This window comes from Fundulus heteroclitus, unplaced genomic scaffold, assembly GCF_011125445.2.
Source record: "Fundulus heteroclitus isolate FHET01 unplaced genomic scaffold, MU-UCD_Fhet_4.1 scaffold_256, whole genome shotgun sequence".
NCBI lineage: Eukaryota > Metazoa > Chordata > Actinopteri > Cyprinodontiformes > Fundulidae > Fundulus > Fundulus heteroclitus.
Window position 1 is genome coordinate 2,601 of NW_023396667.1, and position 24,732 is coordinate 27,332.

At 39.1% G+C, this 24,732-nt stretch overlaps 1 protein-coding gene across 1 annotated transcript in view; it reads right to left on the minus strand.

Annotated features, from left to right (window-relative positions):
* Window positions 1-435: 435 nt before the first annotated feature.
* LOC105926521 (type II inositol 3,4-bisphosphate 4-phosphatase) overlaps window positions 436-24,732 on the minus strand; it is a gene marked incomplete at its 3' end in the record, with an annotated part of 212,557 nt that continues 188,260 nt past the window's right edge. Inside the window, 5 exon segments of the mRNA XM_036129950.1 lie at window positions 436-563; window positions 815-987; window positions 10,318-10,456; window positions 13,376-13,675; window positions 22,952-23,135. Coding sequence (XP_035985843.1) covers window positions 436-563; window positions 815-987; window positions 10,318-10,456; window positions 13,376-13,675; window positions 22,952-23,135 — 924 coding nt within the window.

Genomic DNA, 24,732 nt, shown 5'->3' on the forward strand with positions numbered 1-24,732 from the left:
TTTCATCTCTGCTCCTCACGTGCTATTTCTCTGTCCAGTTTAATCACAGCAAAAAAAAAACAAAAAACAGTGATATAGATCATCAATCATTTAAACTGCAATGAATGGAAATCATCCTGTTTTTCAAAGAAAGACCTGCATTCCTTGTACTTGCTAAGCTTTTCTTCTTACGGCTGTTTATCCTTCACCAGGAAGGAACCGCATGAAACAGAAAGAGCCTCTGCGATAAGTGCTTTGTGCCAAAACCAACAACCCGCTGAGTCATCACCTTATTTTTCAACGTGGTGCAACTTGCCACATCCTTATCACTCATCAGGTATTTCAGCTAAACATTAAAAGCTAAAGCTCTCTGTAAGGGCTTCGTTCTTCGACAAAATAAGTAAAGATGAACTCCATTCAGTCGAGCTTTTGTTTTCAGAGCAGGTGCGGTTTTACTCACTGTAAGTACTCAGCAGGCTCTCAAACTGTGCCACCAGGCCAACAAGGTGGAGTTGCCTCAGGAAGTCTTTGTCCTGCAAGCCTGCGTACAACCTCATCACAAAGCCACACGCCAGCGCTGCCAGCTGTTGACGTGGAACAACAACAAGTTCAAGTGCTGCTTTGACAATTGCCAGGTCAAACAATGTCAACTGTGCTGATACGAACGGAGACGTCTGAGCTGCAGGAAAACAGCTCAGACATTTTATTAAATGACTTTAAGGTATTCCTGGAAAGCCAATGAGGGTGAGAAAAGCCCCCCTGATGAACAAAGTAATGTGTTGAATGGAATCATATTAACGTCAGTGGATTATATTGGAACAGTGCAGCCACCTACTGCCTGACTGAAGACTACGTCTCTCCTCTGCTGCAGGTGAAAGCCTTGAGGTATGCTGCACGCTGCCTCCTGCAGGAGGACGAAGGTCATTGCTCTCTTTGCTTTCTCCACCACCTCCAACACACACTCCTTTAGTCTGCTCACCAGAGGACTCAGCTGCTCTCGCCAGTCACCTGCAGAGAAAAATGGATCGGGACACATCTCAGTGCCAAAACAGGAATGGAAACATTGGGGAGAGGGTCAGAAAGGGTTTAAAATTAGTGGGATTTTTGTTAATGATAGTCACCATTTAAGTTAAGAAATACCTTTAGTATCCCACAATTTGGCTGTGCCAGTGGCACAGACACATCGACAGATCAGTAATGAAGAACACGCTAACCTATAGTTATGTTACGAAGCAACAGAAAATGAAATGATCAGAAAGACAAACAAAATAAAAAATAAAGTATTGCAAAATAATTGATATCTGTGATACTCATAAAACATCAATATTTAAGTTAAAATGAGGAAAGACAGCAGGCGATTTACATAACAATATAAAAATAATAATTAATTAAAATGTTATTAGATTACAGCCAATTAGGAATTCTTCCTCAAACAAAGGCAAGCATCTATTCTGGTTTTGCTTTTTACCTTTCCCAGCCAAACCTATTATGTGGGAACGTGTGGTCCTTAGAAATATAAACGAATCTGGTAAGATTGTGTAGGAACGCGGGGAGGGCTTTCAAAAGGCTCATCGCCAAAGTTCCCTGCATCGGAAAACGGGCCCTTAACTGCCAGATATTGCAGTTTCTGACCGGGAGCGCTGTCCTTCTGCGCTGGCAGTAGGACCACTGGGAGGAGCGAGAGGGGCTGGATTTTTCACAGATTATCTGTCTGGGTGATTTACTGTCAGGACAAAGTGAGTTTTGACAAATATGTAACAAATGTAAATTTTTACAGAAGTTGTCTACTGAAGCTTTAAAGCTATAGTTGGTAAACCTGTGTTGAGAATTAAAAATATATCTTAGTTGGGGTTACTGAGGAAAGCAGAGGGGGGTCTGCCCTTCCTGCTCCAGCGTAAGATAAACATGGAGTTTTATTGTCCTGAGGGGGTGGTCAGAAGGAGAGGGGGTCAGTCATCCTCCCTCTGAGCCATGCAGGAGGAGTTTAAAGTGGATAAAAGGAATGTCTTGGTAAAACTTACTTTAGACAGACAGACAGACTTCTCGACCGCGCGGTGAAAGATCTCGATTGGTAACGTAACTCTGTCTCCATATTTAATTTCTATGAATTAAATATGTATTTAAACCGTTCTACCTCTGATCAATGATTCCTTATTCTATTGTCAAATCTTAAACCGGGGTAAAAATGGGCCTTTAGTAGCGAAGCAGGATTAGGCCAAGAATACATAAATCACACCTGTTCAGAAAAAACTTTTATTGTACTGGGTAAAACGGCCCTTCCATCCTGAAAGTAGTTAATATATTATGTATTCAGAAAAAGGAGGTTAATAATTCAATCTTTGAGGGAGCTGCAGACCTGTAAAAACTCTGACCAATCCCTGCCATTCGGACCGAACGGCAGGGATTGGTCAGAGTTCTGTTCCCGCTCTCACCCCCCTCTGTCCATCAAGTTCTGGTGGAATCACCTCATCTATTGCTTGTCCCACATCATTCTGACGCTCTCATGTAACGCCAGTGTGCGTGCTCGTTCCTTCTTAGTTTCTGCTTGCTGGCTGCGCACGCGCACCTCTAGTTTAGCCGGTTAGCTTAGCGGTTAGCTTCGGTGTTAGACGTTCCTTGTAGCTCCGCTGCTCTCACCGTATACTTTGAACATGGCTTTGAACAAGTTTATGAGAAGAAGAGGAAGGCCTCAGTAGAAAGAAATAAGACCAGAGAGGATTTGGGAGATGTTTGTTCACGCGAACCCTCTGAGGAGCAGTTATTAAAAAGGGGACTTAGGGAAAGTTCCAGAAAAATTGCAGAAAAGCCGATTCTATCTTTAAAAAAGAAATGATTCCATTTCTCAGGTCAGCTGGTGGCTTGTTCAGTGAGTAGGATGAATAGCAGTTAATGGAGGTCCCCTTAGCAGTGCACAGACAGTAAAGCTGATGCTCTGAGAGTCCAGAAATCCAATAAGGTACAAACTGTTTTATTTGCTTTTAATTTAATTTTATTGGTGATTCACTGTTGTGCTGTGAGTCACTGAGATAACTTCTATGCACATGTAATATGTTCAGGTTTGCTTGTAAGGATTCTCACTTCCTTTTAAATGAGTCAGGGGTGCCACACTGGTTGCTTAAATAGAAAGCTGCCACACCAGTTTAACCTGTTGGAGTCAAATGCAAAAGTGAATTTCTGAATCAGTTTGACATGATTTTTAAAGTCTTTTCTTGTGGTGATAGCAACCAGATTTTATTTGAAACTTAGCTCAATATTTCTGACATTTAAATAAACAAATAGAGGTGGCAAGAGTGAACATTTAAAACTTGGCAACAGATATTATTTGCGTCAGCCGTGCCATGTTGCTGTGCGCTTGAGAAGGGTGTGTTTATTAAACCTGGTCCTAAGGGCACACACCTGTGCACACACTTGCACCTGTGCTTCCCCACATCCACAGATGGAATTCAAATGCAATGGCAATAAAAAGGCTTCTGTGGAACTTCATGACAAGTTGGTAACGTAACTTGAGGTAATTTGTTCCTTTGTGTCATACATCTTGATGGGAGGGATGCATCTAAAACACGCAAGACTGAGGCAGAGAAACACTGCGCCCTACTGCACACCACAACATATAGGAAGATACTGCAAGCTTGTATGAAAGTTTGGGAGCTTTATGTAGTCTGAAAAACTGGGGACCATTTGACATGCAGGAAAATCACTAAAACATAAATGAATACTTGTAGTAGTACACTGCTCACAACCTTTTAAAGCAGGGCGGTCCAAAGATTAGCCTGAGGGGTGACTTGTGGTTGCTGACTGCAATTAAAAAAAATATACAAATTTGACTCACCCACACAGGTGGATGCAGGAAGACACTTTTTTATTAAGGGAAAAATGATTCATGATAAGTTAAATGCCTGATACAACTGAAATGTTAGGTACAATACATAATCAACTTTCAATCTACATGTTTTTTATTTTCTTTTTTTATTTCTAAGTCCCCATAGTAGCAGTAACTTTGTACTTAGAATCAGAGCTTACATCCAAATCTGCTTTTCATTAATTAAATAATTATTCCGCAAATCCTGTTATTGCTGAGAAAAAAACTAAAGGTTTTAGTTTTGGTTTTAACCCAACAGAATTTGTAAAGTGCATGCATTCAAAAAGCAAATCACACAAAACCCTTTTTTAAAGTCTTGGATCTATAATGATTTATACATCCCTTTATTAAAAACACAACTACTTTATTGTTTAATTAAAATTTGCATGCTTAGCTGAGCTGGTAAAAAAAATTATAATAATAACAGTATCATTTTGAGGGATTTTGGTTTTAACAATATTTTTGGCCCATGACTACGTCCAACTTGACTATTTTGGACAAAATGACAAAAAGCTTGGACAGCCCTGTTTTAGAGTTGTCTGGTTATCCTGAACTATGTAGTTATGCTGCTATAGCCTTAGGTTGCTAGAGGTCGTTTAGATATACTATATTTCTCTCACTCTGCTGAATTCCCCTACTATTCTCCAAGTTTGCATTATTTGTTGTTATTTCAACATTTAATTTTTTGTTGTCTCTGTTTTTTCTCTTTACAGAAGCTACATCTGGCCGATGTACTATGACATGCATTTAAAAATCCTTAAATTTTCTCAAAAATTGATGGTGCGCCTTATATGTGATTACCGTTGTGTTTACTGTCTGATTTTATGCGGTATAATGTGCTCAAAAATCTGTTAAAATGTATAAGTACGACTTTGTTTAGCAAGGAAGCCGCTCCGCTCATTGGATATTCGGAGCATTACGGTACACTGTGTCACTACCTGAACGGACCCCTGAGCTGTCTACTAGACTGCCTGAATTTAATGCAGAAACTAGAAGTGCATTCATGTGAAGGCCCCCACATAGTCGGGTGTACTTTACTCCGCAGAGGTCCGCGTGTACTCAAGGCGGACTTAAGGTGAATTTGCGCGGACCCGCGCATACAGGTACTACGCGCAGAGCTCAATTTTTACAACTGCATACGAAGTGTCACACAATAAACTTCTCGGTGGCAAGAAGTCTTTACATCAAACTGTTTCATATGTGACTCCGAGCTTGATACACTGAGCTGCTCCAAGCAGGCGGTCGGCAGGACGCAGCATCACAATCCCTCTTTGTTCTCACTGGCAGGTGAGAGCCTGCTGGAAAAGAAACATCTCTAGGTGCTCAGCTAGCTGATCACACATTTTACCGTCCTTTCCACTGTTCCAATGAAGGAATTTGCCACAAGAAATGTAGGCAACAGTACGCTCGACTATGAAGGTAAAACATCTGGAGAGTCAGCTCAGAGTCCGCCAAGCTCACAGTATGCGCACAGTACGCCCGGATATGTTGGAGGCTAGTCCAACATATTCTGCATGTACTCCAGCCTGCGCCTGAGTACATTCTAGCCTAGTCTAAACCTAGTAAGTTAATTCAATATAAAAGTTATGTTTATTTTGGCCTTATGTTAGAAACAGGGCAGTGTAGTCCAGCTACACTGTCCTCCTGACAGAGACGGATAAAGAGCTGTGGACGTGGAGGGGCGGAGTGATATTACACATGTGGGAAGAATGTTTAATGCACCTTATGATCCGAAAAATACGGTATAAGAGAAACTTTAATCTCTTATTAGTTGTCAAAGACATTTGAGTTTCAAATTCCACACATCCTCAATTCAGCAAAAAAAACAACAAACAAACAAGACTCTACTAGTGACATTTAAAAATGCACAATTATGACTAAATGGATACTGAGCTTTAAAATATGGGAAATGTACCTCTTTTTGGGCTAGAGGTTAGACCTGGTATAATTCATTAATCTAACATTTATTAAGATGTGCATTCCATTGTTAAGGAGAGTTGTGTGTAAACATAAACCATATTAAAAAATAAGTATTTCATATTCTAAAATACCTAAAAACCTGCAGAAAATCACAATGCATTCCATCATTTCAGACCCTAATGAGAAGTCTGTTGAGCAACCAAGTGGGGGCAGTGTTGGATAGGCATCGTCCAGCATACTGTACTCTGTTCAGCCTCCACATTATAAAAAGTTCATGGTTAAACACAGATGCAGCATAAGATTCCCAGCCTGCGGAGCCCATCCGACTGGGCTTGGCCTCGTCAGAGAAATCATGTTTTATCTCCATCTGAAAACGCTGCAAACAGACTGAGGGGAGAAAAGGAAGAGGAGGACAGATGACTCCAACTATCACCGGATCACAAATACACCTGTCCAAACATCCTCCTCCTCCAGCTCGTTCTCACCAAAAGTCCAGAAATTGTCCATGTCTAGAAGTTAAAAATCATAATTTAATCTACGTTTATAGTTTGCTCTGAGGCAGCTCAGCATCCTAATGAATGTGCTCTGGGGGCTGGCGGAAAACCAGGTGCTCTGGCCTTGTTCCTTGCACACATGCACCAAAATAATAAAGATAAACCAGCATTTCTATAGAAGCAGTAGAACGACCTAAATGGAGAGATTCTCCAAAAGTGATGGGTGGACGGATGGATTGACTGATTGATGCACGGATAAATGGGTGGATGGTCAAAAACAGACTGATAGATTTTTAAATGGAAGGATGGACACCTTATTTTCTAAATACTTATTCACACCTGGAAAATACCCAGAAAACTTGGAGGTTAGATCCTAGCATAAAGTAATGCCTATTTTTAAAGCAAATAGATGATTCCATGATGCCATGGACTACTGACTGTTTTACTGACAATAGGAGGAGTTTAGTTTGGCTTATCACAAACTTACATGTCTGAATGAGACAAAAACATGACTATATCCTAAAATGTATGGATACATTTTGCTTTGAATTTGTAATATTCTTTATTTTAGCGTACATTATGATAATTATAGTGACTGATAATTATAGTGTAGGTTTTTGTAAAAAATGTTCAGTATATTAGTGTGGAAATCTCAATGAGTCTTTGCCAGATATCATTAAGCTAAAAAAGGAAAGGAAACGAGAGCATCTACCAGAAGGGGACTGTGTAATACCTCACAGACGTGCAACATTTAGTCAACAGGCGTTTTCAGTCAAGGGGACAGAAATTTGGAACAAAATCCCAGGTGTTATAGGAGACTACTAAATTAAATTGAATTAAAACCAGCTGTAAAAGATGACTTAAAGGGAACCAGATCTGTGATCACTAGTGTCAGATTATTCTTATCATGTGCAGTGTTAATGTTCCACTTTTATTCTAGTGTTTTGTTATTCATTGATCGATTTATGTCTTCTGTCTAGTGTCTACTGTATAGTGCTTCTTGCTTTTTTTCTTATTGACTTGCCAGAGACTACAGATGTAAAGTACCCTTCAGGCTAATTCCGGCATATTTGCATTTAAATGTTCATGAATATGCACTGTGCCTTTAAAAAAAATAAAATAAAAATTTAAGTGCATATCGCACAGGTGGAAAACATTACAAAAGGTCCTCTGAATAGTTTGAACTCTACCTGCACTCTGGACAATTGTAAAAAAAAAATAAAAAATAAAAATCCAGACCACTGCTCCTGTCTCCAGGAGGAGCAAACCAAAAATAGATGACTTCAAGAGCAAAGTGTGTCGCAATTCGCCAGAAAAACCCGGGGCAACTTCTGAGCAACTGGAAGCTTAGAAGTTCTGTCAAATGCACACTGACTTAGAGAAGAGTGCATGGCAGGACTGCAGGAAGAAAGTGGCAGCTCTTTATTAGAAGAGCTGCGGTATTATAAGGTTCCCTTGAAAAAGACAAACGGTTGCTGAGAAAAAAAAAAAAAAAAACACCTTTCTGGATGAATAAGACCGAAATAGAACTTTGTAGTTTAAAGGAGAATTTCTATGTTTGGGCCATGAGAACGCGGCGGTTTCATCTGCGGGAGCCTTTGCTGCTGCATTTGAAGTTCAGCCACACTGTTACCAGTCTGAGCTACCAGGGAAGCTAGTGACAGAGCCGAGCAGAAAATATAGTCCTCCGAAAGTCTTTCTAAAAGTCGAGGAGTTTTTGGGCCGCAGACGGATCCTGAAGTTGAAAACCAAACTGCTTACAGGGGAATGAATGTGTGATTGTTTGTGAATGGGACTTAAAGGCCCTTTGAGTGGATCCATGGAATAGGCTGAATAGATTAACCAAAGAAACACGGCACAGCTTCTGTCAAATGACCAGTTTATGTGAAGTAGAAGTGGAGAATGAACAGAGCGCCATTAAAACCAGAGGCTCATGCTAGCCTAGTAATGGTGGCCAATAGAACGGCAGATTAATGTGAAAACAGGTCAGCTCAAAATAAGATAGGATAAGATGGACTGTATTGATCTCACAGCGGAGAAATTCACGTGTCACTATCGGCTCAATAATAAAAAGAAGGTGGCAAAAGTAGGAAAAGGTGCATGAGGTATATACAGTGTGTCCACATATATACTGTGGATTGAGAAAAAAAAGAAATAAAGCAGAGTGACAGAGTGGGGCATGAGGATGACATCCTCTGTGCACCCATAACATAACTGCCTTATAATAAAAAGGTGTTTCATTGAAAAAAAGGTCAAATATCATCATATTCTGGAGCTTTAAGACCTAAAAGTCATGAAATCATAAAGAAAAAAAAATTAACATCAGCTTGTAATTGTTTTCTTAAGCAGATTATTGATATACAAAAAACAACTTTCTGAAATAAAACAACCTTTGGAGTCACAACCTCTCACATGTATGTATGCGCAGCAATTTGAGAACGATACTGCAGCGTGTAGAATGGCCTTGTATGGATTTACATCACGGTTTACAGCTACAAACAGAAATAGATTGATTTCTTGACACAAAGGAAAACCAGGAATCTGTCAAATAGGTGTGCAGCTGCTTGTTGATAAAAACAAAAATAGATAGAGAGCACTCCTATTTTCCCAAAAGATCCCATGTTGCAAACCATCATATAAGTAAGAAAGAAATCTTTATCTGTCATTGCAATTGAAGGTCACAGCAAAATCAGTTTTTCTGCATTTAAACCATGCCTCAGGGAGCAGTGGGAAGCTTTTTTTAATTTACAGCACCCAGGGAGCAACCTGGGGCTAAGCTTCTTGCTCAGGGCCATAGTGGCAGTCTGCAGGGAATCAAACCAGGTACTTGGAACCTTCTCAGAGTACAAGCACACGGCTCTAACCACTGGGCCGCCACTCCGACCTAGTAGGGACAATGAATTTCTGCTCAATCACCTATGGCAATCTCTCAGTTCCTAAAAGTTTTTACCTGAGGATCATGAAACAACTGGAATCTTGCAGCAACAACCAGAGCGGAGAGGAAAAAACACACACAGTCTCTGCCTTGGCCAGGACAGACGGCTCATACAGAAGCAAGACCACCCAGGAACCTGCAAGTTCTGCTTTACATAATAACGTTTACCAGGGTTGAAAATGTGTCCCATCACCACAGTTTTTACCAATCATATTTACTCTACGATAGTACGAAAAAATGTGAGGCCCACTAATCACATTATTCGTGAAATCAATAAATGCTCCAAACATCTTCCTGTTTGTTTACCAACAACAATTACCTGCAGAAACGTCTCATTTTTCCCTGTCTGAGCCAAATCAATGACAGTCTGATTGTGCGTCGCTATTTTAACTTCTCTTCCAAGCACCACACGTGTGGCATCAGCATGAAGGGACGTTTCAGGGCCAAACAACAGGAAGTTGTTAGAAAACCAACGGCAGAAATGGCTAGACAGGACATTTTGACTGCCGTGTTAAAGTGTCTCATGTAAAACATGTTTCTGTGGAAAAAGGGACACATAACCAATCTGCATGGCTAATATAAAGAATGATTTCATATTAGAATTGTTGGGAGAACCGGGTGTCCCATGGTATTAACTGCTGGTGAAAACTGGAGCCGAAATTAATATTTGGACCTGAATGTTGCCAGAAAGTTTCATGAATGACAATTTTTGTCATAAGTTGTCCTCTCCACTGTGTTGAATTCCCCTTAGAGTCTCAGAGTGTTTTTAAATCCCCGGGTAGGGCGCATGTTTTACTCCTAACTACATTAAGGACCAGAAATGCTCTCTTTAGGAACTCAAATAACCTGGAGCCTTTGCAATCACTACTTTTGTGTTTATTGGACATTTCTTTTTGCATTAGTTCCAAATCTAACATCATCATCGGTAACTTTCTGCACTGCTTTGTGCTCACTTTGTTTTGTTTTACCCCTTTTGCCTACAACGAGCTGCAAGCCTGAACACAACGGAATAGGAAAGCCCGTACAACTGCTGAGACGTATTATCCAGATGAATATTTTACACATACAGCAACAGTTTTCAGTTCGAAACAGTAAACCTTTAAGTAAAACGGCATAAAAAGGGGTTTTACCTGGGTTGTGTGAGGTGGTGACATCAGCGAGCCGTTGCTCAGGGGTCGGCTCTTGCTTGCTGTTGTCACCTTCTAGGAGTTTGTCCACCATGGCGATCACACAGTTGAGACATTTGGCCACGTTGGCCCACACCCTGTCCTGAGGAGGAGATCACACAACCACCAATCAGGTCAGATCAGCTTTACTCATTCCACTGGTCTGAGGTAGCAAGCTGGAAGGAAGCATATATATATATATATATATATATATATATATATATATATATATATATATATGAAAGACAGCTGGCTTTGTGTTAAGGAGATCAAAAGGAAGGTGCTGAATGGATTATGCTCAAAGCATTTCCTTTGTTTCATGAATTCCTCTTTATTCTGGGTTTTTTCAGTGACGAGCTGATGCTTATTTCCGTGTGTTTTTGCACATGAGGCCAGAGTGTTTTCTGGATTTTCTTAATAAAAAAAAAAAAAAAAAAAAAAAAAAAACAGATTGAAGTTTAAATGCCAAGAAATTATTTAATCACAGTCTCTGCTGTCAGCGTTACAGAAGCTGTTTTCACAAACAAACAAAGAAGCGGGCACGCTCACTTGAGAGGCTTAGTTTCAGTGACAAGGAAGCAACATAATAATCCTCCGCAGTCAGCTTTTCACTCTGAAATATTCTAATTCCTGTCGAAATAATTTCCACTAAAAAGAAAGAAAATGTCCAATGGGTAATTTAATTTTGCAGGTAGTCGAAATTATTGACTTTGTCTTTTCAAAACAGTAATAGCTCCTTTCTCTGCCAACGGTTTGTCCAATTATGCTGTAAATCAGAAGTGAACCGGAATATACATCATTCAGTTCATTAAGTTGTCAACTAATATCATTCTGTAAAATATCAATGTGGCAGTTGTACTACAACAATATTTGATTATATAGTATTGTACAAATGTTTTAAACCACCCTCACCTTAAGTCCTCACAAAAAGCCAGACCTTTTAAAAAAAAAAGAAAAACGAAAAGTGGTCTTGATTGAAACTCCTGCAGTATTTAAAAAGATTCTTTAAACTTTTTCCTTGAACTGTTTTTTTTTATTTATTTTTCAGCCAGTTCTTTTACATGAACAAGATGCTGTATTCTTTAGTGCCTGTTAAATGGTGAAAAATTAGTGTCAGAGCTGACAAACTATCTCCAGCAGATGATAGGTTTCTCAAAGTGATGTCTTCAAGAAGCAGGAGAAAATGGAAATTTATTTATACCTTTATGTATATTAAATAGAAAAAATCTTTAATGGTGATACAGCAGTCAAATGCTTCTTATAATTTGCTAATCAGCTTTTTGCATGCTTCCTCTGGCACTTTGGCAGTCCTTGGTGATGAGCTCTAATTCCTTGAGGCTTGAAGGCCTCTGTGCCATCACCGTTATCTTTAATTCCTTCCACTGATTCTCATATTTGGAATTTACAGGGCAACGCTGAAAAGTTAATATTATTTCCCATCAGAAGAACCATTTAGCTAAAATTAAAAGTATTACTTTAAACCTGAGTCTGCCAAGTGTATGAAAGGTTTTTGTCTTTCTCTGTTTCTCTTTTTGGCCTGGGAGCTTCTGTGGATCCTTCAGAATAAAAAATGGAGAGCATCACTGGGGAAAAGGATTTCTAGATTTCCCTCCTGGACTAAAAAAAAAAAAAAACATTTTCTGAAAACATTGAGGAATAGGAGAATAAATCTGGGGAAAAGCAACCAAAGCCGAAGGAACATTTAAAGACCTTGAGAAAACCCTGAAAAACAGCTGATCAGAACAACTTTAAAAGATTCCTGGACAGTCTAGTTGCATGGAAGCAAAAATATAAAGAGGTTAAGAGTGACTGGAGACTTTTTAAAGGCAGAATCCCCATCTACCTTTAAGACAAAGCATTACATTTTCATCTTTAATAAAACATGGAGTTACTTCAGTTATTCTGAGGTATTGCCGTAGATATGCCCCTGTAGGCTTCTGCTGCTGTATGGAGACCAAGTTTTTCACTCTGATTTTTTCTCTTACTACTCTCCATATAGGCATTATTTGGATTTACTGCTGCTTAGAGTTTTCTGTCTGTTCTTTTACATTAAAGGTACACCTGGGCAGGTGTTTTGTGTTTAGTTGCATCTTTCCTGGAGGGACTGGGATGTTGCTACCATCAACTCTGTGTATCCTGTTATTCTTTCTCATAGAACGCATGTGTAGCCCAGTGATTCTGGGTTTAGATGTGACTGTTTTCAGAAGGGAGCCATTGATAAAGGCACTTCTGCCACTAGTGATGTGAACTCCCTTGTTTTTTTTATTTCGTACACCAGGTATGACCATTCCTTCTTGTTTAGCTTTACTTTCCTGAATGAAGCCACTGACAAAGCTATCGGTAGCAGTTGTCAAAATACCTCTAAAATCGGTATCATATCTGTGTGGGACTTGTTGGCTTACTTTCCAATAGAAAGTTCTCCTGGCTCAGTGCTTCTATGCTAAGCTGCATGTCGTCGTTATTAACTCTCAACCCCCAAGTCAGTCAACTTGAGTGGAGCGTTGTTTCTCCCACTCTCACCTCATGCTTGCTCAAATGATTGGTTGAATTTAACTCTGCTGTGCTATAATTTGAACTGAATCAGATTGGGTCTAAATCTGATGGTATGTGTTGGATTCTATTTAAATGAATTGAATTGATTTCACTTGAATATTGAGTAAAATGGACTTTATGTAATTAGATTTTAATAGGATGTGTTAAGATAACATTTGATGTTAATTGGGAGTATACCAATAAACCCAACAGAATTTAATTGAATGTATTCACTTCTGATACATTATATTTGACATTTTCACCATTCCTACCTACAATAATGGATTATTTTCATGATATGTTTTTTTCCTGTAAAGTCATGCGATGATCACCAGAACTGGTTCAATATTAACAAACTGAAGTCAAGTTAGTGCGTTTTCTGCAAGAAAATGATGCTCCAAAATATTTTTCATGACATGTTACAGGAGTAGAAAATTAATTGGCAAAAGTATTGTAGAAAGTAATGAATTTAAAGTATTAAGCTGCCTACCCATTCCTCCTCATCGTACTCTTTATGGTGTGGTATGGAGTCTTGGTGCTTCAGCGACCCGGAGTCGCCTCCTTTCACATTATTACACACCACCGGGCTTTCTGGCACAGGTGTGGTCGGACTGTGGCCTGGAAGTCCTTGGACTGGACTGTGGTTCTGATCCCCACCCTGACCCTGCTGGTGGCACAGCACCGGAGTTTGCTTCTGGCTCTTGGAGACGTACCCGGGCCGGGCGGCGTGGAGCGCTAGCAGGGCGCTCTTCACCAATTCGTCCTTGAGCGTGTGGACAAATTGCTCCGTCTGCAACAAACAAAAAGAAGGAGAGAGATTGAAAAAGAGAAAGACAGCAGAAAGTTACACAACAAATAATAATACGAGCGCTGAATAAAACAAAGCACACAGTGGGTGAGATGGAGAGAGGCTGTCACGCCGTCGAGGCGGAGTGGGCCGCAGAAAATACAGAGAACTATTTACAGAGGAAGTGAAAAGAAACAAGGAAAATGAACAAAGTCCTTCAGCAGGAGAAAGCTGCTCTCCATTACCTCACCTCAAATGGGAGAGAAGAATAACAGCAACAAACAATTCAATTACTCCTCCTCCAGCCTTCCTCTCCAAGGAGCCCTCCCCTTCTGATGTCAAATTCAGCCGCTACTGTTTGCTGCTGATCATCCTGGTAGCTGCTGTGTAAAAAATGATAAGGACTCCCAGGAGTAACTCGGTTACCAAAGCAATGAGCTGTTTTATCACCACAAAAAATGCCGCCAAACAAAACACAGACGCCAGGATGGCAAAAAGGAGACCTAGTGTCGTTGCAAACATGCACACAGCTCCTATTTTTCAGCTTCAACCCCTCTGATGTAGACCTCATGCAGCGACAGCGCCAGAAATTGCGGGGACTTCTTTGTCAGCACGAAAGAAAAGCACCGTGTTGTCAGACATCCAGCCAGCTCTGGACCGGTTCCTGCTCAGCTTTGTGTGGACGTCCAAATGGACCCTTTCCAAACGTCAGTTGCTTTTGTCCCCATAAAGTATTCTCATTATTTGAAAGACTGTGTGTAAAAGTAATGTCAGTTGTTTGAATTGGTTTTGTGAAACACATTGTCTGTCCTTAGAAGAGACGTTTCTTCCCTGGGCGACAAACCTATCGGTAATTTTTTTCACTCCAGTTCTATTCTAAAACGAACCTTTGTTAAGCAAACCTCGTCATTCTTCCCCTCTAACCTTTCTTTTTAGTTTTTCATCCATTAAGAAACAAAGAAAATTAGATTTCTTTCATCACATTCTAAAATCAAAACCTTTGATATGTCGGCTTTAAACATCAACATAGCCATTCCTACAGCTATGAAACAAGAAGTGCTCTTTATTGAGTCGTCAGATCGCCCTCTACTGGACCATCAGGCTATCTGAGAAAAAGTGAGCAAATTCTTTGTCTTGTTTAGTAGCTATCCCAAAACAAGGTAAGGAAGTTTGATGACCGAAAAACGCCCAATCCACTCAGATTGCCCTGGCTCCTCTCCAAAGCAACGTTTTTTTGGGTTTGACCTGCCACCCACTGTAACATAGTCCTGTACGATTTTTGCCAAAAATAGAAATTGCGATATACTCCCATCATAACTGCGATTTAATTTGGACTTTTCTCTGCATTAACTACAAGCAACAAAAATGTCCTGTAGATAAAGATGATTGTAAACAAGGACTATTTAAAACAAGAAATGTAACTATTTTTATTAATCACAATATTATTATTTAAGAAAATAGATTTTAACTGAGTTGGACATCAATCCTTATTGAACATAAAGTATAAAGTGCAATCAACAAACAAGTCTATGTATTAAACATTTTACCAGAAACTTTTCAGAAATCTCACCATAGCGGTCAAAAACAGTTTGATTATATAAACTCTAAAACAAATAATAAAACTAGATTATTTCATTGCTGCAACTTTCTTCCCTGTTATGTGGAGGCTAACCCTCTCTAAAACATATTAACGGCACCTAAAGGACGCGTCTGATCCAGTAATTGTTACATAAGCAAAGAATTGCAGACCTCTGTAAATTCGAAATAGTTTTTTGAAATTGCGATCATATTGCAAATCTGATTAATTGTGCAACCCTATTGTTAATGAAATATTAGATATTGAACCTGTTTTGGAATAGTAGTCATATGTTTTCTTCCAGCCAGTTTAAATAATTTCCATGATGTAATTAGATGGTGCTATTCTCTGTGTACTTCCTATAAATTTTATTACCTACGACAGCAACTAATATACAATTTTACAATGAGTTTTCTCACTGTGATGTAGAGACATTTTTGGTACATTTTCATATTTAAATACCAAATAGTTTCTGGGCTACATGAAACACCCTGACAGGAAAGTCGAACGTGACTTGGCACGGTCGGGTGTTTGACTGTCTAATAAAGAGTTAAATGGTGTAATGAAGGAGCCAGGATCGGAGCTCTGCAGTGCAGGATGTTTTTGTTTAGTTAATTCTAGATTCCTTCCAAGACGGACATACTTGTTTAATTTCTTTTTTTCATTGGTCCTTTTGTAAACTGGCTTGCAGATTCTTAAGTAGGCATTTTGCCACTTCTCTGAGCATTTTAGATTGAATTTGCTAGGATGTCCACTTCTGGAACGACTGTCAGCTGGTTTGATTGTGTTCTACTTGTGAATAATGTTTCTCATTGTAGAGCAATCAGTCCATTTCAGTGAAAAATGATCTTAAAGCTCTTTCCGGTTGGTTGGACGTTAAAAGTTGGTTCTCTATGGTCACCCTGGTAAGAACAGAAACACCCCAGAAAAAAACCTCCTTCTTTGGGATGATTGTGTACCAGTAATAAATAATCTCTTATCACTGCAGAATCATAAAGGTATTTTTTGATGGTTCTGTCCTGCAGCCTGGCTGGGTGCCTTTTTGTATATAAAGACTGACTGGTTGTGAATAAGACGAATATTTGTACATCAACCATCCTAAGTACAACAGTAGAAACAAGAAACAACAGAAGAGGTCCAGTTGCCTTCAACATAAACACTAATAATTGTCTTACACCAGCGTATTTGTACATTAAATACATTTACATCTTTTTAACTTTGTCCATAACAAGACAACAAGGCTAACTCCATAGCCTGAGATCAAAGCAAAGTCACCAGGCATAAATGTTGATTTAGAAGTTATCTGTTATTTTAACAATCATTTTCAGTCAAACTGTTTACTTAAAGGCCGAAAATCCTGTCCCATCTTTGTTTTGTTTTTTTATCAGATCCGTCTGTTAGTGCGGCATCCCCCCCACAGATCTGACTGTATCTGATTAAAAAAACAACAGTGTAGACATGAAAGAGTCTATTGTGAAGAGTGTTCTCTTTATGATGCAGTTAGTCATTAATAAAACATACATTTACTGATTCATTTGAGCCTTGCGTTGCCGTTCTGCTCTAGAGTAAAAAGCGTGAAGGCTTTTTTCCAAAGACAATTGACCATCCTATCATTGTTTAGGGAAAAGCAAATGGCAAACACTCTTAAAACACAATTACATTTAATGTGCATCAATTTTGATCTTCTAGCATGGATCTAAATTAACTCCATTACTGCAGGTCAATGATGTGGCAACAACAATCTAAAGATGGATCAAATCTGTAACTGTCTGAGAAAAAGCATGTCTGACTGAACATGGCTGTACACAACTGAGTGAAAGAGGAAATATCCAAAACAGACTAAAAAAAATGATGCAGAAACCAAAAGCTTCGGCAGAAATTTGAGATGCAAACCATTAAATCAGACCAAAATTAAGCTCTGCATGTATGGCCTTGAAGTTAATTTGGAATCAAGTATTATTCACTTCTCTGGAGTGAGTTAACGAAGCAAAATACCATATTTGAAATTTAGGCTTGACCAGAAGGGCAATGCTCTGAACATTAATGTTGGTAAAACTGGGATTCAAAATGAAGTGATACAAACATCAATGACGTATCGCTAGGACTCTAGATAAAGTGCTTAAAGTAAAAGTAGAAAAGCATTCAGCTTTTTTTTCTTCCAACAAAGGTCAAAGTGCATTTTTATGCAAAAAATACTCCGTTGTGTATTTCATCAACATCCATCTTTGAAAAAGCTGAAACACTAAAAAATCCCCTGAGATAAAGTGTTGGTTGTCTCTCTGTATAATGCAGAAAGTGCTGATGTTGTCTCGAATGAGCTGGAGCTGAGTCTGAAATCTGAAAGCGCTTCGTTGCGCTCCGACTGTGCAGAAAAAGAAAAAAAAATGTTATGTTTGATCTACGAAAGAGAAGAAACATAAAAATCCATTCACCTTCAATGATTTTCCCCTGAAGGATGAGCACATTTGGGCTCTTAAAAATAGAACTTTCTCAGTTCTCTTTTAGCAACTTTGTTTTAGAAACAGGAGGAGGCTGAACGAATGAAACTGGTCAGATCTCAGCTACTTCTAACGACGGCATAGTTTCACATGTGTAGATGGTTATAGATCTAAACCCAAAGTGTTTTTTATTTTTTAAACTAACAAACCAGGAACATGATAATGTACCAAGGACACAGCTGAAGGCTGGGAAGATTTGCTGCCTTAATCCGTTCACTGTGATTATCATCAGCGTGACATTATTATCATCATCAACAGAATCATTATTATATAAAGACAAGAAACTTTGCTTTTTTTCATATCCAGAGCTAATCAGAAAGTAGCGAGGCATTGGCTAAATGGAAATAGCGAAATAAGATGTTAGAGGCAGAGCTTGGAAAGATCTTGAGAAGAGATTTTCAAGCTGTGTGTAAAAAAAAACCTGTTTTCTTTATTTAGACACAACTGTATTTTGCAGCTCTGTAAGATAACGTTTGTATGAGTTTTAGACAACCACCGATTAAAAAATTATAAAAACAGATATTAACCTTGGTGCGAAACAACTGAGGAAAACGTTCAACGTGACAGAACTCATGCAAAACATCTTTGTGAGAAAAATGTGACTGGGAAGCATTAAATAAAAACAACACTACAAATCAGACCCTTGCCAGTTCTGAAGAAAAATACTCAAATAAATAAATACAACTGTTAAAGTATCACTGGGCACTGAGGTACAATCAAAAAAGGTTTATATTAACTAATAAAATCAAAACAAAAGATGGACAACGTTAGTGTGAATAATTCAATTTAGTCATATAACACACATATAAAACAGGAAGACAATAACCTAATAACCTAATCAAAGAAACATCATGAGCAGAATAAATTATGACGATGGAAGCATCATGATCTGGGGTCACTTTGCTTCAGATAGAACTAGAAGTTTTGTGAGGAATGAACAGTTCAGATCACATTACGAGCCAGTATGGACCCTTGGGTGTTTGCTAGAAAATTCAAAATGAAGCTGGATTCTGTTTTTTTCAGCACCACAATCAGCCCAAACATACATTTACATAAATAAAATAATGCATTTTTGCAACAAAATTCAAGCTCTATAGTTGGCCTAGTCAAAGTTCAGAACTAAATCTGACAGAAAAAAAATCTGTGGGGTCTTCTGAAGAAAACTGTGGACAAACGATGCCCTCACAATGTGATAGATTTGGAGAACATTCCCAAGATTTACAAACACCTAGACTGACAAACACCTAGACTGAATGCTGGGTGAAAGGAAGACTGAATGCTGAAATTGAATTAACAGGTTCTTTAAAGGAACTATACCTGACTAACTAAACTGAGAGAGCAACAGTTTAGTTTGAACTACAAGCCTCGTCCCCAGTTGTGTTTTGCCAACGAGAAACCCTCGACGGCACGAGACTAAACAAACACCTCAAGCTCGCGTGTAATCCTCTGGTGGAAACATGGCTTCATCCAGGGACTTCTCTTTGATTATTTCTTTGACATAAATTGCTACGTCCTGGGTAAATTATATTCTCCTATGTGAACAGTCGACACGTACATGCATGCCATGCTGTTCTGTTTATACACCCTGTCATACAAGCGCTGGAGGAACTGCTGTGTGGCAACGGCTCCACACCTCGTTGTCCCCAGTTCACTGCTTATTTCTACTTAAAACAGTCACAACTCGCTTGATCGTGCAACCAATTAGTGGATTGTTATTAATTTACGTCTTTAGCTCATAATAAATTGCATTAAAAGTATTTTTCTTAACCAGACAAAGATAAAGTCTGGTATAGTTCCTGTAATGTTTTCAGGTTTGCACACAGCGGATATTTAGTCTGAACAGGAATTTCTGTTGCTATTGCTATAAAATGCTATAAAATGCTATTGGACTCCTAGCCTTAAAATTGCACAAACAAATGCATTCATGCACAAATGCCCTTGCACAATCCAATCTGTACATAAATAATGTCTCTTTTTTGTTACATTTCAATTGTTTGTATACTGTATATTTAAAATCTACTGTTTACTTCTAAATCTCTGCCGCACCTAAAACTGTAACTTAACTTCTACTGCGATTTACAAAAGCTGTACGAAACGAAATTTCGTTCTGTACGCACTTTGTGCATACCGAATGACAAATAAAGTTGTCTAAGTCTAAGTCTTAGTCTAAGTCTTGTTGGAGAGCCTCAACATGTTGCTCTACCTAACCTGGTAGTGATGACGGTCTGAGAAGGCTCCAGCTAAAAGTTAAGTTTAATGATTTTGTACCTAAAGGTTTACGTGACTGAACGCATGGCTGCAGCCTTTAATAAACTCATGCCTTGCTCCTTTGGGCTCGCTGACGCACCAGGCTAACGTTGGCACGCAGAATCTGTGATGCGTTGATGATTTTCTCTCAACATATTTTAACGCAGAGAAGTCAGTCATTTGTGCACAAAACATAAAGAAATATTCTGCTGAGTCGGAAATTCTGCAGTTTGCTTTGAATGTCGTAAAATGTAACGTCTTCATCTTCACCAACACAGAACAGGTCCCACGCCACACCAAACCGAGCAGCTGCTGCATCCAATACAGTCTCTCACTGGGAACAGCATCCCATAGAGTGTCAGAGCGATGGGTAAAAACCCAGATTAGTTCATTTGCACAGCCCTGAATACAGTTCTGCAAGCAGCACATTAAAACACAAAAGCTTGCAGCATGGCTGCATGGCACCGTTGGATGCAGCTGACATAAAATTACATCAGACCAAGAACAGGAACGGGGAGTTAAGTTAAGCTGGGGACTTTCATACCAATCATTTAGAAATGGGGCACTGATCCGACCTTTGACAACTGAAGCATCCCAGGACTGAAGACTGAGACTTACAACGTATAACAAATACAATACCAAAGTATATGTGATTTGTCCTGACTGGGCTACCATAGTGCAGCTTTACAAAGGGGAGAAGAAGATGAGCTCTTTATGTTACGTATTCATTCTATCAAAAACAATTTTCCTTTTTTGATGCAATTCCAAACAAATAGAAACATTTATGAAACCTAAGAGATCGACATCTCCTTTTAGCTTTGGTGATTGACTCGCAGCTAAATATATGGTGGAACCATTATACCTGTTGTTTATTCACATTTTTTAGACTTCATAAGAAACACAACCAACAATCTGACGCTTTAAATTCCTCTGCTTTAACTCCCAACTAAAGACTCTATTTAAAAGGATGGATTACAGTTTTTTTTAACCCCTAACAAAGAAACAAAAAAAAATAATAATATTTGTGGTTCATTAAAACAGGCCAGACTTTACATGTTTACAAAGCTGTGGCCCTCCAGTCACTGCTCATGGTTTCATGCATGCGTCTGCATAAAACCGTTTGTGCGCCGCTCCTGATCAGAGACTTTGGGATTTGAAAAGAGAGAGATGTCATCATCAGCTTTCTGACAAACACACAAAGCCGTTCGCTCCTCCATCCCCCGCTGCCTCACACACGGAGACGCCGACAAACCCAGCTTGAGATTTTAATCAGCGAGCGGCCCTCCTTGTGCTGACCAGGCCAGGGGCTCGCTCGGCCAGCGTGTGCGTGTCTAATCAAGGATGAGAGGAAGCGGTGACAGAGCGAATGTACCAATTAAGGAGGCTGATTGGGCTCTGTTCCACTGTGGCACAAACAATCTCTCCCACAACAGATTGCAATCTGACAGCACCAGATGTAATTCATTAATTATACTGATAAAAACGCTTCGGCTCCATAAACCACCAGGCTGCTTATACAGTTGTTTGACGCTTCGTTTTTTTTTTGTTTGTTTGTTTTTGTGAGGATCGTCGATTAAACTGAAACATTTGAAATTCTATTAAGAAACTTTTACGTTTTCGCTCGTCTTGTTTTCAGCATAGAAACCTGTTGGCAGAAAGGTGAAGCTAATTCTCCAACATAGTCCCGTTCTCAGTCTGAATGTCAACTCCGTCGTTTAAATTAATATTTGCTTTGCTACGATGAAGAATTAGGGCCATTGTAGAGAAAAGGGGGGAAAAATGGCAACGGAGGAGTACATGTCCGCAAAAAAACTCAGAAACGTTCACATTTTTACAAGAAAAAAACTTGGATTTTCTCTGATGTGGAAAAGATAATTGGAGAAAATAATCCACGATTAAAGGAGTACATTTATGATATTAAAACTAAGAAATTCTTTCATGTCGTTCAGCCAGAAAATTACATAAAATTGTTCAGAAGTTTTCCGAGATTATTAAATCCGATATTTGCAACAGAAAATGCCAGAGGTCCTCTGAGATTGAAGTGGTACATTTATGAGATGCACATCTAGACATTTTAGGCAGAAGATCCCGTTTCAGATTCGCCATGAAGGAGAGCCAGACAACGTGCCTGAGGCGGTGAGGACAGAGAGGACAGAGAGGACAGAGAGGACGAAGCTGCAACACGTCTGCAATGACTGCGCTCCTGAGAGAAGTCGGATCGATACCGGAAAAGGACCCGCATGTACTGCTCACGCTTTGCAAAATATCTAGAGTCACTTTTCACAAATCTGGATTAGAAATAGCTTTATTTTCCCTCAATGGGGAAATTTGGGCATGACAGCGACAAAAACAGGTAGACAAAAGATTCAATATGAATAATATATCACTAAAAACTAAGTTTAAAGTTAAGCTGTTAAGCAAATAAAAGGAAAGAAATTTTGTGCAATTATTATATATAATGGGCATATTCAGGTAAAAATGCAGTGTTCAAGTTAAAATGGAGGAACGACAGCAGCTGATTTATAGAATGAATAAAAAAAACTGAACAATATGCGTGATTATACAAACACTCCCAGAAATGTACTTCTGACATTTTCTGTCACAAATAATTTTAGAAAATCAGAGTCTGTACTAGTTTAATGTCATTAATATATGTTTTCAATAATGAAAAATTATATATTTTTTTTGCAAATGTACAACTTTTCAACATCATAGAATATGCTATTTTTTTCAATCCACCGTGACCACCTTAGTATACTTTTTTTTCTTAAATCTACATTAGCCCTAACACTCTGTCGTAGTAAGTTCACAAACATTGAAGAGGAGGCTTGGATTTAGATTAATTTTGACAAACTTAATCCAAGAGCTTTGTTTGTTGCTGTGGATTAAATCAGGGACGAACGAAGAGATAGTTGAGATGCGGCTGAAGGTAGATGGGAGATTTAGGTGCTTACCCACCTTGTCAGAGAGGCTCTTGAGTGCATCCTTGAGTCCATGGGAGGAGTGTTCAAGGGCAGCCTGGAGGAGCTGGTCAGCCAAGCTCGTGATGAGGGGCTGGAGGAGACTCACGGTGCTGAGGACCTCCTGCGCTTTGGCTGTGTGCTGTGGGGAGTAGTAGATACACTGGTAGGCAGTGCTAAAGCTGTGATAAAAGAGAGAGGGAAAAAAAGGACGCAAATTAAGATTTGAACTTTCAAACCAGAGTTGCACGGCTGTTAACTAAAAGCCTTTTGTTTGGAGAGACATAATAGATAGAAGCCAACTTTATTTCAAATTAGGTCTGCTGTGCTCATTTGCAGAGAGATTTACATCTGATGATAAATTAAGGCACTCCGTTAATCATTCCATTCTTTACTAACAAGGGTTCACATGTCAATGTCTAATTTAATTCTTTCTATCTCTGGAGAACAAAGTGGTGTAGTTTGAATCTAAGAACACAAATGAACATTATTTTTACCTGATAAACAAAAGATATCAACAAAAATTTACTTTCTGGCTGAGGAAAACTAAGGACGCCCGCATTTCTCTTGCTGTATCATCTCCCAGTCTGATGTCAGTCGATGGAAAGTTTGTCTGAATACGCACTCTGGCGGATGTTAAAGTTTTTTTGCATTTACAGCCCGTTTTTAAGTCACCCAACAGCATCTCTATAAGTTCAATATCTGGGACTTGACTCAGCACAAGATTTTCTATTTCTTAAGGCTCAGCAAGTCCTTGGTGAATTAACTGGTATATTTTTGAAAATCTGTCATGTTGCAGAGTTCAGTCCGGATTCAGTTTTTATTTTTATTTTTAAACAGATTGTCCTCCAGCTCCCTCTGATACACAACAGGATTCATGGTGGATTCTGTGACGCTATATATAAGTTCAGTCCAATTACCATTTATGGTGAGCCAGTCAGGTCCTGCTGCAGCAAAGCATACCCCAGACCACTACACTTCAACCTCCATGCTTCACTGTTGGTATGAGGCTATTTTCATAGAGTATATGGTTTGCACCCTGTTCTGGTGTACAAAACGTTACAATTCAGCTTCATGCGTCCAAGGAAGATTTATCCAAGGAAGATTTATTCTCTCCAGACCTTTGGTCTGGAGAGAAATTTCTTCTCTGCACCACTCTCAGGCATGTTAAACTTGGAAAATCTCTTTACGATTGTATTTTCATATCAAAATGAGCAACAGCCTATATTGTAGGTCCTGTGACGACATTTTCATTTATTTATTTTTTGGAGACTGGGGATGTGGGCGTCTGTTTTGAATGTTCTCCACTCGCAGACTATTTTCCAGTCAGTAGAACGGCTTATTTCAAATTCATTCGAGTCCTCCTAAAATCCCTCCCAGACTCCTCGGCTGCTGCTACCGTCTTCTTTCTGAAGGTGTCAGGCAGCTCTTTGGCTCTCCCCATGGGGTTCACTTTCACTTGAGCACCCAGGAGCTCAAAAAACGAAATGCCCGAGTTTTAGACGGGATGAACTTCCTTCCAAATGCTGAGAATAAATTTTCTCAGCATGTTCATCTGTGTTGAAAGGTGTTTTCTGACATTTTTTTATTTATTTATATTGGTCGATTTTTTTTTTTTGTCCAGTTTTGTTGAACTGAAATATCCAACTGTCAAATATATATTCCAATATATTGGAAAACGCACAGGCTGTCTTATGGTGCCTAATTGTTTCACTCTACAAAGAAGAATGACTAGTCCTGTACCGATGTTGGTCTGCAACACAAAAACACTAAAGCTTC